This window comes from Protomyctophum parallelum (genome assembly GCF_964188405.1).
Source record: "Protomyctophum parallelum genome assembly, chromosome: 13".
Taxonomy (NCBI): Eukaryota; Metazoa; Chordata; class Actinopteri; order Myctophiformes; family Myctophidae; genus Protomyctophum; species Protomyctophum parallelum.
Window position 1 is genome coordinate 39,176,110 of NC_139708.1, and position 13,205 is coordinate 39,189,314.

Below are 13,205 nucleotides of genomic sequence, written 5' to 3' on the forward strand. Positions count from 1 at the left end.
TGTTTCTTTTCCTTTTTTACCTCCTTTATGATTAATTCCTGTTCTGTTCTTTGACTATATAGAAGTGTCTATTTGTACGTGTTTTGATGAATTGAACATGCATGGTGGACCCTCTTGTAAACAATTAAGTGTAATGCTTAATTGGGTCGTCCACTCACAGTTACTTATAACAGTCTTTGTATTGAGTTTGTGCTTGAAATGTAGGCCTACTGTAATTCTGCAAACTGTTAATAAATATTTCAATCAATCAATGCAGTGGACCGGACCCCCCAAAAATAATCATTTGAACTGGAGAGTGGAGACCCCCTCACCCTGACAACTTGTAGTTTGACTCTGTTCCACAGAATAATATTGAACATCATTGTTTTGCCTCCTATAGGCTATATTTGGCCAATATTGTTTAACCTGTTTTTATACAGTATTTATACAGTACCATATAATAATGGTATTTATTTATTTTAAAATAAAAAAACGTCTTATTATGGTCCTTAAATTGTCACCTCCTCCGACCGCCCATACGGCGCCGACCCCACAGCTTGAGAACCGCTGTCACTTTCTTCTCCTCCCCTCGCCTGTGATTGGCCGAGAGCAGCGGGGTCAAAGGTGGTGGGAGGCGGAAGGAACCGGAACAGTTCTGTTCTGTCTGTCTGTGCAGGTTGCAGCGGCCCGAACAACAAACAACAACAACAACACAACGATAATACCGTGCGTTGAGGTCCGTGCGTTCATCAGATGGTGTTCGGCAGGGCTGTGAGTGTGCTGGCGGGTGCGTGCACTCTGGGGGTTCTGGGAACCGCTGCCACCTACAAACTAGGTATGTAGAAAAACATGTCTTTATTACTTCAACTTGTTTTATTATAAGCTCATTGATACAGGCAATTTGTTTCATTTTATAAGACATGTTCATTTTCTCTCATGAGTTCCATCATTTTTGTTTTCAGTGTGAAAGCAAAATAAGTGACGTTTACACTTTAAAGAGGCATACATGCACACATACCTACATACGTTTGTCTACATATGTATATATATATATACACACATCTTCAGATATAATAACGATCGAGGACCAGAGAAAAAAATTAAAAACACACAAAGTAGTGATATTGTTTGTAAAACATGTATAAAGGTGCGTTTATTGGATTATTACATTCTAACATTTCATGTTTAGATGAGTTTTAGCCGCTTTGTATCTTCCATGAATGTCTTGTTGGATAAAAAGAGCTGTCAGTGTCAAGAGAACAATACACAACATGATGTGATGGTGACAATCATGCATGTTGTTGCATCATCTCCCTGGCCTGACTGTAACGTTATACTGTAACGCAATATTGTTCTGGTTATGGTTAAACTCACCAATTTGACTTGTATAGTTTTGGACAATAATATGCTACTTTAAAAATGTAGCTATTATTTCTCTGCTATATAGTTAGTTACTGGGCTACACTATAAAAGTGTTATTTAAAGAATAAGTAGCTATATCTACACTAGCTATGGACCAGAGCTACACTACATTGAATGTGCTATCTATTGGTAATGTTGTTTATTGAACACTGTATTAACTGTTTGCATGTTTCCAACTTTCCATTGGGGTCCTTTTGTAGACTATACAATTCATCGAGAATCCTCTTTATGTGATGATTCGGCACAAACAAGGGACTAAATTAATTTCGCTCCTATGCCACCAAAATGTGGTACGCCCTACCAACAGTCATTAAGACATGCAAATCCCATGACTCCTTCAAAGCTGCTCTCAAAGGGCACCTACGGACGGCTGCAATTCGAAACTGGCCCCCGTAAAATCTGAATCCCCCACCCACCCCTTTTCCCCCTCACTGTATATGTCCCGGCCCCCCCTCCCCTTTTACCTCCTCTATGATGATTTCCTGATTTGGCTATTATAGAAGTGTATATTTGTAAGTCTCTACATGTTATGACGTTACCTTATCTGGTAACTTATAACCTAGTTCCCAGTTTTATCTGCCTTTTGGGTGGAGTTAAAGCCTGGGGCAAATACATGAGGAAAATAAATCTCAGGAAGTACGGGACTACAGTATGCATTGTTGCCATTTGTGATAGAAATAATTAAGCGACCAGTTCTATGCAAACAAGCCCAAAACGCAATTTATATATATATATATATATATATATATATATATATATATATATAAGCAACGCAACTTTAGAGAAAAGCAAGGCCAAAGTCACTTCTAAGCAGACAACAGTGGCTACATGTATCCTCACAATGCCTCGTAGGTGGGGTGAGTGAGTCAGTAGTGTGACTAACACGGCTGTGTTGACAATTATCGCCTTCATTTCCGTGTAGCTGTTGGATGTTGTCCAGCTGTACTGGAGTGTAGGTACCTCATACAGGTGGAGACATGGTTTCACTAATACAGTAGTCGTATCTACTGTAGCGCTGCACGATTCTTGCTCAAATGTGAGTAGATTTTTGTGGAGGAAGAATTATGGAGGAAAATATCTATCGTCTCTAGTCTGTGGTACTTGCTGAACATTACAAAGTGCTTGGCTTAATGCTACTTAATTCTACTTAAAGTCTCTTTCTTGTAGCAAAAACACAAGAGTCACTAAAAATGAATTGGACTAGTGCTGTGCGATTCTTTCTTGCTCAAATTTAGAAATGAATGAATTAGCCGGTGTCTTGAATCTGGACTGCGATCTTTTTTCGATTAATCGTGCAGCACTAGTTGTATCTGTCAACGGATATTCCATATATTCGAATGAATATTCGAATGTAAAAAATAAACGAATAATCTAATATTTTAAATTAAGATTCAAATTAAAAAAATAACAATTACAATTGCTGTGTGAGTTCTGGCGAGACTCTGTGCCTAGAACATTATACAAAGATTAGGCTATTAAGATAATTATGAAACATTAATTTGATCTCGCAAGACTCAAGAGTGCATTTCTCAGCACCAACCATACAGGACCGGACCATATAGATAAAGAAAGAGAAAGTTTTACAGCATATTATTCTGCAATATTCATATCATATTCATATTAAAATCATATACATTCGAAAATTGTTCGAATACATGGTGGTGTTTTAAAAGGAATATTCGAATATCATTTTTGGCCAATTCAGGCAGCACTCGTTGTATCCGTGTCAAATGTTTGTGTCATTCTCCGCATGCAGCTCCCGCAAAGCTCCAAGCAGCAGCCTCTTCTGTGCTCCTTCACACCCCGCCGTCGCCGCCAGAGAGGAAGAGTCTGCTGGTGGAACAAGCAGACATGAAGATAGAACTCCTGCCGGCGCTCAGCGACAACTACATGTACCTCCTGATCGACGTGGACTCCAAGGAGGCAGCCGTGGTCGACCCCGTGGAGCCGGTCAAGGTGTGTGATCTGTGACGTTTAGCAGTGGCGTTTCCATGGAATTACATGTTGGGCAGGCGAGATCTGTTATTTGTCGTCCTCCTCCCCCCCTGCGCACAATCAGTAGCACTAAAGGTTTTCAAAGAGTTATACCTGCCAGACAGTAGGATACAAAGGCATGCATTTGCATTCGAATGGGTGATTGAGGGTCGCACTCTATACGCGCAACGGCCAATTCTTGTGCACTGTGCACTAATAGTTCTCAGGTCTTGTTTTTGTCCTCCGTGTAGGGATTTTGGCCAGGCAGAAAATGGATTTGGACAGGCAGACAGACGCCTTATTGTAGATGTTAGGCAATGGGGCTCTGATCAGACTAAACGCTTGCCCAAAGTTGGAGTCAGATATGTCATAATCGACTTTGACATGTCACAAGCTGGGCCACATAATTTCCGAGAATAAAATGACATTGCTGGCGCTATGCAGGACCACGTTGGAAAGGTTTTATTCCGCTTTTATGTGTTTACTTGTATGTTTTTTCTTTTTTACCCAACTAAATTAAATTCACATTGGAGCCACACCACCAAACCCAATTTTTGCCATTCCCTCTTATACTAGTTGGTTGTGCTCTTCATTCACAGGTTCTGGAGGCGGTCCGGAAACATGGCGTGAGGCTCACGACGGTCCTCACCACTCACCATCACTGGTGAGACTTACTTATACACGATGAGTGAACATTTTGGACGTGCAGGATAATGATATCATTTCTCACTCAGTAGTGTTGTTTTTGTCGACTAAAACTAAGACGAAAAATGTTCGTCGACTACCTATTTTCACTGCAGAAAACTAAATGGAAACTAAATGAAAACTAAGCTATGGTGACAAAAACTAAGACTAAATGTATTGACAATTTCGTCAACAAATAAAAAGGGACTAGTGGACAAGAGAGTCATTTTTCACACTTGGTTGCATGCTGAAAATAGCAGATCTACAAGCTCAGCACGGCGCGTTGTGAGATTGTAGATCGGCTATTTTCAGCAAGTGTAAAATCTGTCATTTCGACGGCATCAAGGCCCAACAAAACACATTTTAGTCGACTAAAACAACTGCAGAATTAGTCGACTAAAATCTTATGATATTTAGTCGACTAAAACTAGACTAAACACTAAAACATTCCAGGTGACTAAAATATGACTAAAACTAATGGAGTTTCATTCCTAAGACTATGACTAAACTGAAATAGAAATTTGCTGCCAAAAACAACACTGTCACTCAGTATTTCATGAGGAACCCTCGCATATTAGACGGATGGTTTGTGTGTGTGCAGGGACCACGCCGGTGGAAACGAGAAGATGCTGAGGCTGATCCCGGGGCTGAAGGTCATCGGAGGAGACGACAGAGTGGACGCCCTCACCAAGAAAGTCACTCACTCCAACATGTTCAAAGTGTGTAACTTAAACGTCGTGTTGTTGTTAAATCAAAGTCATGTTGTATTTGTGATGTTCTGTTTTCATGCTATTTGGGGGACTACGGATGGAAAGTGGCGTTCGCTAAATCCTGCATGTTTGCACTTCAGTCATGTGTACTGTATGTATTAATTACAACGTGTCATCGTGATCATTAATATTGTCTCTGTCCGGTGGAAACCTCATATGCCCAAAACCTTTCAGGATTAAAATTCAAAAGTAGCAGATCTACAAGTTCAAAAACACATCGCTTCACGCCACGTTTCGAGGTTGTGGATCTTCTACTTTGGATGCTTTTGTCTGATGCTGTAATGTAGTATGATCAATTAGGCCATCCATTTACAACAACAAAAAACACAAAAAGTTAGAACATGGAGAGGCTTCTGCCCGACAGAGACGATTTGCTGCGGTAGAATTCGATGGTGAACTCACTGGGTCTTTTTTGGTTTTGTCTCTGGCGTCAGATCGGCTCACTCAACGTCCGATGTCTGTTCACTCCGTGTCACACGACGGGTCACATCTGCTACTACGTGACCAAAGACAAGAGCACGGAGCCTCCGGCTGTCTTCACAGGTACCTCTCATCAGGTTTGGCTGACTCTAGGGCCTCCCACACCGTCTGCGAACGCCGCGCGTCAAAACAGCCGCCTCCGTTATTTTCAATGAACCTATCGCACACCGGCGGCGTCCGACGCGCGCTGGCGCCTCGCCTGACGCGCCGATAGAACCAGTTCTATTTTTCCAGGTGTCGCCGCGCGGCAACCCGTCGCGTCGGACGGAGCCGGTGTCTGTTGGGCTTCAGTCTGCACTAGGGCATTCACTTCTAGTCATTTTTACTAGTTGCCTGGTTTACTAGTCGACTAGTTGTTTAACTACCTATTATGTAAAAAATTCAAAATTGGAAATAAATATTTGTACTGTGTACATTGGTGACTATTAGGCGTTTAAAATGTTTTTATTTTCTGAAAAACCTATTTCATATAAAGGACCCCAAAACAATTATAGTAATATGCCTCCTACTCCTCATCTGAAAATATGTTGTTCCAGGGAGCCCCTCCCCAGAAGCAAAGATTTGAGTTAAAATGTTCACTCTGTGATAATATATATTCAAAGATTGAGGCACATTTTCACGATTTCTCACAAATAGCTAAAGCATAAAATAATGCTTTAAACCACCAAAAGGGGTTCCCGCCCCAAAATGGCTTAACAAACATCACAATATCACTTTGCCTGACAAATGTAGTCTCAAAGCGCTTCACGAAGGTTAATTCATTCATTCATTCATACATTGGGAGGTGAAGCGGTGAACAGTCTGACGCCAGCCACATTCACACACCCAACGGTGGCAAAGCTACCACGAGAGGAGGCAATGTGGGGTTCAGTGTCTAAAAAATTGTTTCTTTGATTTTTGTGTGAAAATGTTACTACTGTGACCACTATTAGCATATTGTTTTGCTTGTTTGTTTTTTTTGCTTGTTTTTTAGAAAGGAAAAAAAACTTTGCATTGTTCAGTAGAAATGGGACACATGAGGTGTTTTGTTTGAGGACCTGTAAAAGGGGTATACATATATATTTTCAAACTAATAAACTAAACTAAACACTTCGACATTGTGGACAGGAGGAGGAGGAGGAGCCGGGATTCGAACCGCCGACCCCACGCGGCTCATTATTTGACGTCCTAGTAGCTCTCCCTCCTGAGCCACAGCACCGGCCCATGTCGACTGTGACAACACGGTCGTTGATGTTGTTCGTTCATGTTGTGTGTGTGTGTGTGTGTGTGTGTGTGTGTGTGTGTGTGTGTGTGTGTGTGTGTGTGTGTGTGTGTGTGTGTGCAGGAGACACGCTGTTTGTGGCTGGATGTGGGAAGTTCTTTGAGGGAACGGCGGAGCAGATGTACAGAGCCTTGATCGAGACCCTGGGCTCTCTGCCGCCCGAAACGGTACGTATACCGTACTACTGTGCCAGTGTTGTTTTTTGGCAGCAAATTTCTATTTTAGTTTTAGTTACATTTTTGTCACCTGGAATGTCTTAGTTTTAGTCGACTAAATATCATACGATTTTAGTCGACTAAAATGTATTTTGGCGGGCTTAAATGCCATCGTAATGACTTGCTGAAAATAGCCGATCTACAAGCTCACCTTCCTAACATTTTAGTCTAGTTTTTATGTGTTGACGAAATCGTGAATATATTTATTTAGTCTTAGTTTTAGTCATCATAGCTTAGCTTTCATCTAGTTTCCATTTAGTTTTCGTCAGTGGAAAAAAGGTAGTCGACGAACATTTTTCGTCTTAGTTTTTAGTCGACGAGAACAACACTGTACTGTACACCCCAAACCAAACGGTACGCAGTCATACTGTACATCCCAAACCAAAAGAAAAACACAGTAGTGTAGAATTAATAATGAAAATGAACGAGTGATGCATGAATCATGTGATGTGAGTAAAATGATTAAAACAAACGAAAAATATGATTAAAACAAACAAACGGCAATACAGCATTACTGTACTTTTAATGAACAATATATTTTTTCTCGTTTTAGCGTGTCTTCTGCGGTCACGAATACACCGTCAGCAATCTAAAGTTTGCGCGTCATGTTGAACCTGACAACGAGGTCGTTCAGAAGAAACTGGCGTGGGCAAAGGTATGTATTTCACTGAGGTACAGTGTACACAGCAAAGGTATGTATTTCACTGAGGTACAGTGTACACAGCAAAGGTATGTATTTCACTGAGGTACAGTGTACACGGCAAAGGTATGTATTTCACTGAGGTACAGTGTACACAGCAAAGGTATGAATTTCACTGAGGTACAGTGTACACGGTATCGATTTATCTTTGGCAAAACCCATTTAGGCCTGACGTCGACATTTTAAATAATGTCTTCAAAATCAGTTTTCTAAAAAACCTTGTTTCTGTATCAGTGGTGCTCAATATTTCATGTGAAGGACCCCAAAAATGATATGTAATATGCCTCCGCCCCACATCTGATGAAATGGCAGACCTACAAGTTCATAGCACGGCACTCGGTGCGCTATTTTTCAATAGCTAAAGTATAACGTAATGCTTTAAAACAACAAAAAGGGCTCCCGCCCAAAATGGGTTAAATAATTCAACTTTACAAAAACATCGTCTCTAAAAGAGGAAATCTGCACTAGACCGGAACTGTCCTTTAAGGCACCTTTTTAAAATTTAAGCCATAAAGACCTGAGACACTGACATAGAAACGGGTTCTCAAACCTTTTCATGTCAAGGACCCCCACAATTATATGTAATCGGCCACAGACCCCCATCTGAACAATATGTAGTTCCAGGGAGGGACCTCCCAGAACCAAAGATTTTGAGTTAAAAAAAACGTTCACGCTGTGAAAGAATATAGTATATTCAAAGATTTGTGCCAAAGTTTTCACGATTTATCAAAAAATAGCAAATCCGCAAGCTCCGCACTATGAGCTTGTAGATCTGCTATGAGCTTGAAGCCTTCATCTGCGTTGTATCTTCACAGAACTCACACTGTATTGATTTATTGATCTATTCATTTATTGACGTATCGATTTTGGTCCATCCTGCAGGAGAAGGTCAGCAATGAAGAACCCACGATCCCCTCCACGCTGGCAGACGAGTTCGCGTTTAACCCTTTTATGAGAGTAAAGTACGTACTTAACCCTTAACCCTTAACCCTTTTATGAGAGTAAAGTACGTACGTTATACATCTTGATTGTTATTTGAACAGCGTAGTAATCTTCCTTGTTCGCGACCGAAGGTTAAAATCACCTCTTTGTCATGAACTGTAACAGACCGTCCACACTGAGCACTATGACTCTAAATATATTGTTTTAAAAATGGTTGTAACTGGAGTATATATAGCAGAGACCACAGCAGAACTATAACGACCACAACGGTGGTCATGATGGCACTGCAGTAAGGACAAAACATAAAATACAGATAAGAGTCGAGAACAGGTACAGAATAAGTATTAAGACCAGTAAAACAAAATAAGTGGTAACAGTATGAACTCAAATACATTAAAAACTTTACTTCACCCCTACCTTCCTCTCTGCTCCTAGGTTGATCAGGTGTGCATATAGTGTAGTACAGTAATCCACCAGTAGGTGGAGATATATGTATTGTGTGCATTCTAGCGCCACAGATGGCTGCAAAGGACGATTCTACAAATGCCTTTCCAAATACTGACGGTTTTCTGAAAAACCCTGTGTTTCTGTGTCAGTGGTGCTCAACCTTTTTCATCTCAAGGACCGCCAGAATGATCTGTATTTGGCTGCGGACCCCCCCCCCCCCATCTGAAAATATGTTGTCCCAGAAGCAAAAGATTTGAGTTAAAAACGTTTGCTGAAAGAATAAATATTCAAAGATTTGTGCAGCATTCTCACGATTTCTTTAAAAAAATAGCAGACCCACAAGCTCGCACTCGGTGCCGCGCTATGGGCTTTGTAGATCTGCACATTTTTCAGCTAAAAGTATGACATAATGCTTAAAACACCCAAATGGGTTCCCATGCAGGGGCGGCGGTGGCGGCTCAGGGGTAGAGTGCCTGGATGGTAACCGTAAGGTTGCCAGTTCGAACCCGGGCTCCCCCAGAGTTACTGTCGAAGTAGCCTCGATAGCCAGGCTTTCATTTCGTCTGCGCGAAAGATGAAAGCCTGGAAAAAGCCGTGGGCTGAACAAGTCTAAAAGTGGGAGTCAACCCTTCCGGGTGGGCGTCGCTCTAAATGATGTGACGTAGCGCTGCACTAGGGGGGAGAGGAGGGGCTGGGGGTGACGGACAGATCGATAAGATCCAATCAGGGTGCGCGCATTTCTGAGGCGCGACCCGCCCCTCTAGACGAGAAATGTCTCGCTCTGGGTCAGGCTACTGTCGAAGTGTCCTTGAGCAAGACACTGAACCCCTAATTGCTCCCGATGTGCTAGTGCATGGTGCCTTGCATGGTTTCCGCTGCCATCAGTGTATGAACGTGTGTGTGAATGGGTGAATGTAATGCACAATCTCTGTAAAGCGCCTTGGATAAAGGCGCTATATAAATGCACCATTTACCATTTACCATGCACCCAGAATGGGTTAAAGGGGAATATAGACAGTTATAGAGGCTTGACGTGGACGGATTGTTCTTTGTGCTCATTTCAGAATAGCTGTGTGCCATCTTTTTTTTTTTAACACGGGTGGTGATTTGTTTTTCTGTGTCCGTTCAGAGAGAAGACGGTGCAGGACCACGTGAAGCAGACCAGTCCCGTTGAAACCATGAGAAGCCTCCGGAAGGAGAAGGATAGCTTCAAGGTCCCCAAAGAGTGACTCCTTATAGGGCTGTGAATCTTTGGGTGTCCCACCATTCCCCATTCGATTCCCCATTCGATTCCCCATTCTTGGGGGTCACGATTCGATTCAACTCGATTCTCAATCCAAAAAAACGTTTCCCCCCCCCCCCAGATTCAAAACGATTGTCTATTCAAAATGATTCTCGATTCAATACAAATTACAATACAGCTGTGCTGAACTGAAGTGACTAGTACTGACTACAGTGAGTTGAAAATGACTGAAGACATGTTTACTGTGATTAGGGTAAGCTTACATTTCATATCGCAAACACCATGTAGTGAAAACTGTAACTGTACGCAAAAATAAAGAAAAAGAATAAATCTAAAAGGAGGAAAAAAAAACGATTTTTGGAAATTATGAATCGATTTTGAATCGTTCATAACGGGAATTGCGATTCTAATTCGAATCGATTTTCTTTTGACACCCCTAGTGACGCCCCTCCGCAACAACCATGCACTAAATGCTACGCTATGCTCACCAAGCCCAGTCATGAATGGACCCTTAAGCCCTATTTTAATACTTTGGCTATTTGAAAAGAAATTTGACAGATTTTAGTTTTGGGTTTTTATTTTTATCTTGAAAATATTTGCCTATAAATATGCCCCAAATAGGGACACTGGGCTTAAAGCTGCGGTATGTAACCTGGGTCTCCTGCACAAAAATGTCAACACTTTTATCACTGAGCTAATAGCAGTGGTGTGTACTCTACCGTTATACTCTATACAGTATGTAGTACGCTGTGGCAATGTTTTTATGGGGGGGAAAGCGTATACTGTCTGCTAATCATTCAATCCATTGACCATGTGCCAGCATATAGTAGTAGGGCATTAATCTACTAGTCGACTAGTAAATACACTAGTCCACCTTGTTGGTACTAGTTGATTTTTCGCGATTTTGTAGGCCTCAAGATCAGATAGATTATAGTTATAGTCACCAATGTACACAGTTTTTAAATGTACAAATATTTATTAAAAAGACATTTAAAAAAATGTTTTGTTTTACATAATAGGTAGTTAAAAAACTAGTCGACTAGTACAAATTACTAGAAGTGAATGCCCTAGTATAGACTATACGTGCACTGTGTCGTGCAGGGAATGATTATGGTATACCGACTGAAAAAAACAGCACTGGCTGATAGAGCCTGGCTGCTTGCTCAGGGGAGAACTTTAATTTGGACCTTCAATTAAGAATTTGTGTCTAATCAGAAACGGGATTGTGTCTAACCTAGACACGGGATCCAAAATCAGTGTCAGTTTTAAAGAGCAGGGAGCCACATTGTATAACACACGTTATATTGTATTAACATACTCTACCATACACATTGTATAGGTTATATTGTATTATACGACAGGTCGTTTCGAGGAAGCAATCTGATTGGTTGAAACGGCCTTCTAGCAGTGGTTCAAACGAGCACCACTCCACACCTAATCAAAACCAAGAATTCAGCTGCTGTTATCCCAGAGCACAGCAAATTCGGTGGCTAGGCTAGCTAGTTTCTTGGGACATTGTGGTCGTAGTGACTACATCTGTCATTAAAAATATATGTTTTTTCAGCGATTTTCTTAGTTTTAAGGGTAACTGTTGTATAATTGCAATGTTACACTCGAGGGTGTGGTTTAACGTGATTATTGCCACGACAGTGATGCGGTCAGGAGCAAGACGTAGTCGAGTTCCGCAAGCATCACTGAAGTTACACACCCTGTAATATTGCTTAATTAACATACTCTACCTACCATACAGATTGAACAAAATGCAAATGCACAACGTTACATGCGGTAAGTAATACAGCTCTAATGTGGTGAAATGAGCACTCGTGATTTCACAGGGTAGGTAGCTGCTCCACTACGATTGTACACTGCGCTATGAGTAGGTAATTATGATGGTACGCCAAGGGAAATGTATAGCATCTTGTACATTTTCAAAGTTAAACTGGCAATACTGAATTCACTCATTTCAACTCTGATTTCAACAGCTAACGCCGCGAGCTGAATATGGCCATTATATTTAATGAGCATAATTATTATGTCCAGATCCAAACGATTTAAAATCCAGATTTTAAATTGAGTTTAATCGGTTATTTTATTGGCATTATGGCATTTTTTTTCTTTATTTTTTTTCTCCGTTTTAGAATGCTTAAAGGTAAAATAAGTCTTATGTCGATAAATGCACAATGTTCAGAGTGAGTATTCATAACATGTAATATATTGTTGTACAAAATATTTAATTCAAGGTTGACATTATGTGAAATGTGTTGGAAACAAACATGGCAGGGAGCCCCTTTTCGTAAAAAAAAAAAAAAGATAGTGTAGTTAACTACTTACTATTGTACAATGTCTGTAAAAGAATAATAATATAATATTTTCTGTTATGTTAACAAATCTTTCCTGTAAAAATCTGGTTTATTTTTTACATGAAATAGTATAACGTTGCATTTCATGGTGGTTTTGAAGCTTTTTGATTGCAGTCGCAATAATTACATTTTAGTACCTGTTAGATTAACAGGTGCATTTCATTCAACGCTCAGTTCACTTATTATTCAAACCTACAATTTACACTTTAGCAGACACTCTTATCCAGAACTTACTTAGAATGACTTAGCTAAGGTAATCGCATTCTGTGAATATAGCAGGCATTTTCTGTTATCATTTTACAGTATCTTCTGTGGTGTGAAACATATAGTTCTTTAATATCACCTATGGTACCGTTGATCTTACAGTACATGATGCCCTTCAAGAAACAATAAAACATGCAGTGTGTCAAATAAAAACATTGTTATTCAATGTGGTTAATAGTGTCTGTCCCGTTACTTCTGATCAGCTACTGAAATCCATTTATATGGATTTATATTAATGGGGTGCAGCAGCAGCAATTAATCAAACTTAATGTTCTTCATTGCTGACTTTTCAGATGGTCGACATTTCTGTATTATAAATCCTTTTTTTTAGTGGTCGTCTTTTTCTCTTTGAGATATGGATTTTTGATTTTCATGAGCTGTACAGTATATGCCATAATCGTCAAGATTCACAATGATAAATGTAATACGATATAGGCTACTATGGGGTGGGTGCGTTTCGGAAA

At 40.5% G+C, this 13,205-nt stretch overlaps 1 protein-coding gene across 3 annotated transcripts in view; it reads left to right on the forward strand.

Moving 5' to 3' along the window:
• The first annotated feature begins 620 nt into the window (after nucleotides 1-620).
• The window catches only part of LOC310869948 (hydroxyacylglutathione hydrolase, mitochondrial-like), a 477,037-nt gene continuing 464,452 nt past the window's right edge, over nucleotides 621-13,205 (forward strand). The window contains exons 1-9 of one of the 3 annotated variants that reach the window (XM_083780940.1): nucleotides 622-814; nucleotides 3,158-3,357; nucleotides 3,975-4,039; nucleotides 4,661-4,778; nucleotides 5,264-5,372; nucleotides 6,634-6,737; nucleotides 7,339-7,440; nucleotides 8,368-8,447; nucleotides 10,004-10,128. In XM_083780940.1, coding sequence (XP_083637066.1) covers nucleotides 733-814; nucleotides 3,158-3,357; nucleotides 3,975-4,039; nucleotides 4,661-4,778; nucleotides 5,264-5,372; nucleotides 6,634-6,737; nucleotides 7,339-7,440; nucleotides 8,368-8,447; nucleotides 10,004-10,103 — 960 coding nt within the window. In that variant the 5' untranslated portion in view covers nucleotides 622-732 and the 3' untranslated portion in view covers nucleotides 10,104-10,128. Of the gene's footprint in view, nucleotides 815-3,157; nucleotides 3,358-3,974; nucleotides 4,040-4,660; nucleotides 4,779-5,263; nucleotides 5,373-6,633; nucleotides 6,738-7,338; nucleotides 7,441-8,367; nucleotides 8,448-10,003; nucleotides 12,883-13,205 lie in introns of those variants that run through there. The other 2 variants (XM_083780939.1, XM_083780941.1) reach the window with 2 other exon arrangements.